The following is a 2,286-nucleotide window of genomic DNA, read 5'->3' on the forward strand; positions in this document are numbered from 1 at the left end:
AATTGTTGCAACTACCTCAAAATAAACTGACAGAGACAAAGCCTATTCAACACAAAAGCATCAGTCGATTGTGCAGAAAAACGTTAGTCTTAAAAATAATCACTTTCAGTTATCCACTTCCTGTTTACCTGCAGTTGTACTTCAGCAGGCCGAGGTCCCACAGCTGGAGCAGGGCGGGGCCTCCGTACGTCTTGTTGAAAACGTGCTGGTCGTCCATCCCTCGGTGGCAGGAAACAGCGAGGTACTGCGAGGCCGGAGCTCCATCAGGGGTCGGACACCACTCCATGGCCCACACCGGCCCCCCCGCAAACAGGAGCATGTCCCAGCGCTCCGAGTGAGCCGGCACCGCAGAGAACCTGGAACACAAACACAAAGGCTTTCAAAAAATAAAAAATAAAAGGAAGATTTCACTTGAAAACGCCAAATCTGACTTTTTAAATATCGCTGAATTAACACTCAAACATAAATCTTACTTTATTTCAAATCTCCAACAAATCAACCTAATATAAACAATACCCTGGATCAAATCTAAACATTTTCTAAATCAGAAATAGATTATTTTAGCGTACTTCACAAGACAGCTTTGACTTACCTTAATGTTTGACCTTAAAAAGAGGCTTAAGGAGAACAAAATAAACCCAGAATATACACTATGTTATATAATATAACCAATTAAGAGAGAACAATTACAACAGTCAAAATGCATCAAAGTGGAATATGCAAATTCAATCATCCGTCCAATGAAAACCGAAATACAGATGAATCACTCAATGCTCAATTCTTTGAACAGAAAAAGCTTAATATAAATATCTCTTGTGATAACTGTGTTAACACACTCCAACAAGCATTGATAGAATTAAATATATTCAGCATTAAGGAGTCATAAATTGTGGAACGAGGTTTTTTCTGACGCATCTTTAGCCAGAGTCACTAAGTATATGTATATAGCAAAGCAATAAATTAGATATTGTTGAATGCTAAGTAGTATATTGTGTTAAGACATGTTATGTAATATTGTAATAAGATGCTCAGTGTGACCTGCTGAGTCTCTGCAGAGGCGTCTCCCCCTCCTCACTGAGGCCGTCTCTGGACACTCTGAAGGCCGCAGACTGGAGCTCCTGAGGAAGGTACTTCTCCACGTCACTGAAAAACACACGAGAAATAACAAGATAAATATATGATTTTGACTGATGACTGATTTTGATTGATGACTGATGATGCTGTATTAGGAGTACACACAACACCTGGCTGGATTATTATATAAAACGTATACTTGTTAAATTACCAAGTGCATATTTAAATCAGAGTAGTAATCATTTCACATTTTGGTGAGGTTTTGGTACCGTGATAAAACATTGTGCCTCAGTACAAAAGGGCAAATAAACAAACCATATCTTGCCACGTTGATACTCTAGCTTTGAGAACTAGAACTAGTCTAAAAAGGCCTGCTTGAATTAGACATTTGTGCATAAAATAACGTAAAGATCAGTCAAATTGATAGAAGTATTACTGCAATGGCCATTGTTTCTGTTAAGCACCTTTAAAGTGCATCATTGCAAAGTGTTCTCAACAAAAATACAACTTTAATATATGACTATGATCTTAATTTGATGACTTCACACCATCCATTAGTGTAGAAAAATCAAGTTAATGTATAGAGCACCTTTAAAAACACAATCATGACCAAAGTGCTTAATAAAAAGATTACATTAAAAGCATGTCTGATCAAAAAAACTAACGATGGCCATGCAAGTCTTCATAATGAAAACACTTGTCTTAAGAAAATACATCTTAAAGGAATCCACAGAGGGGGAAAAGCCTAACTGTTAGGGCCAAACTATTTCACACAATTTCACTTCAAATGTCCAATACTTTGTATCCTCTCACTAATAACAAACACAGGTCAAAGGTGAACTACCTCTGAGGAACGAGGTGCCAGTCGCTGGAGGAGGGGATCCACTTGGGGAACTCCCAGCTGCTGTAGTGCTCCTCCCGGCTGAAAACACACACATCACACACTCAAACACACACCCAAGATAACCAGCGCCGTGGTTACTGAGTGCTCGTCTCTAAATGTTTATTTGCAGAGCTGTTTGACATCAGTGAATCTTAATAACTGACTGCTACAGGGTGGATGTTTCTTCGATTAAGTGTAATGACACTTTGTGATGATAATTAATCTGCCATCTAAATATAAAAACAATAACCCAATGCTGACATTTCTGCCTGCACAGGTTTCTCTTTTGTTTTGCATGTTTGCACTAAAGCTGAAAGAGATTAACAAAA

At 38.4% G+C, this 2,286-nt stretch overlaps 1 protein-coding gene across 1 annotated transcript; it reads right to left on the reverse strand.

Annotated features, from left to right (window-relative positions):
- Nucleotides 1-128: 128 nt before the first annotated feature.
- gtf3c2 (general transcription factor IIIC, polypeptide 2, beta) lies at nt 129-1,996 on the reverse strand (the record flags this gene model as incomplete). Its single annotated transcript, XM_010779760.1, has 3 exons — nt 129-356; nt 1,039-1,143; nt 1,919-1,996. Coding segments are annotated over 3 exons (411 nt in total), but the record flags the coding sequence as incomplete, so codon positions are not given.
- Between the last annotated feature and the right edge of the window lie 290 nt (nt 1,997-2,286).

This window comes from Notothenia coriiceps, unplaced genomic scaffold (genome assembly GCF_000735185.1).
Source record: "Notothenia coriiceps isolate Sejong01 unplaced genomic scaffold, NC01 NC01_scaffold00020635, whole genome shotgun sequence".
Taxonomy (NCBI): Eukaryota; Metazoa; Chordata; class Actinopteri; order Perciformes; family Nototheniidae; genus Notothenia; species Notothenia coriiceps.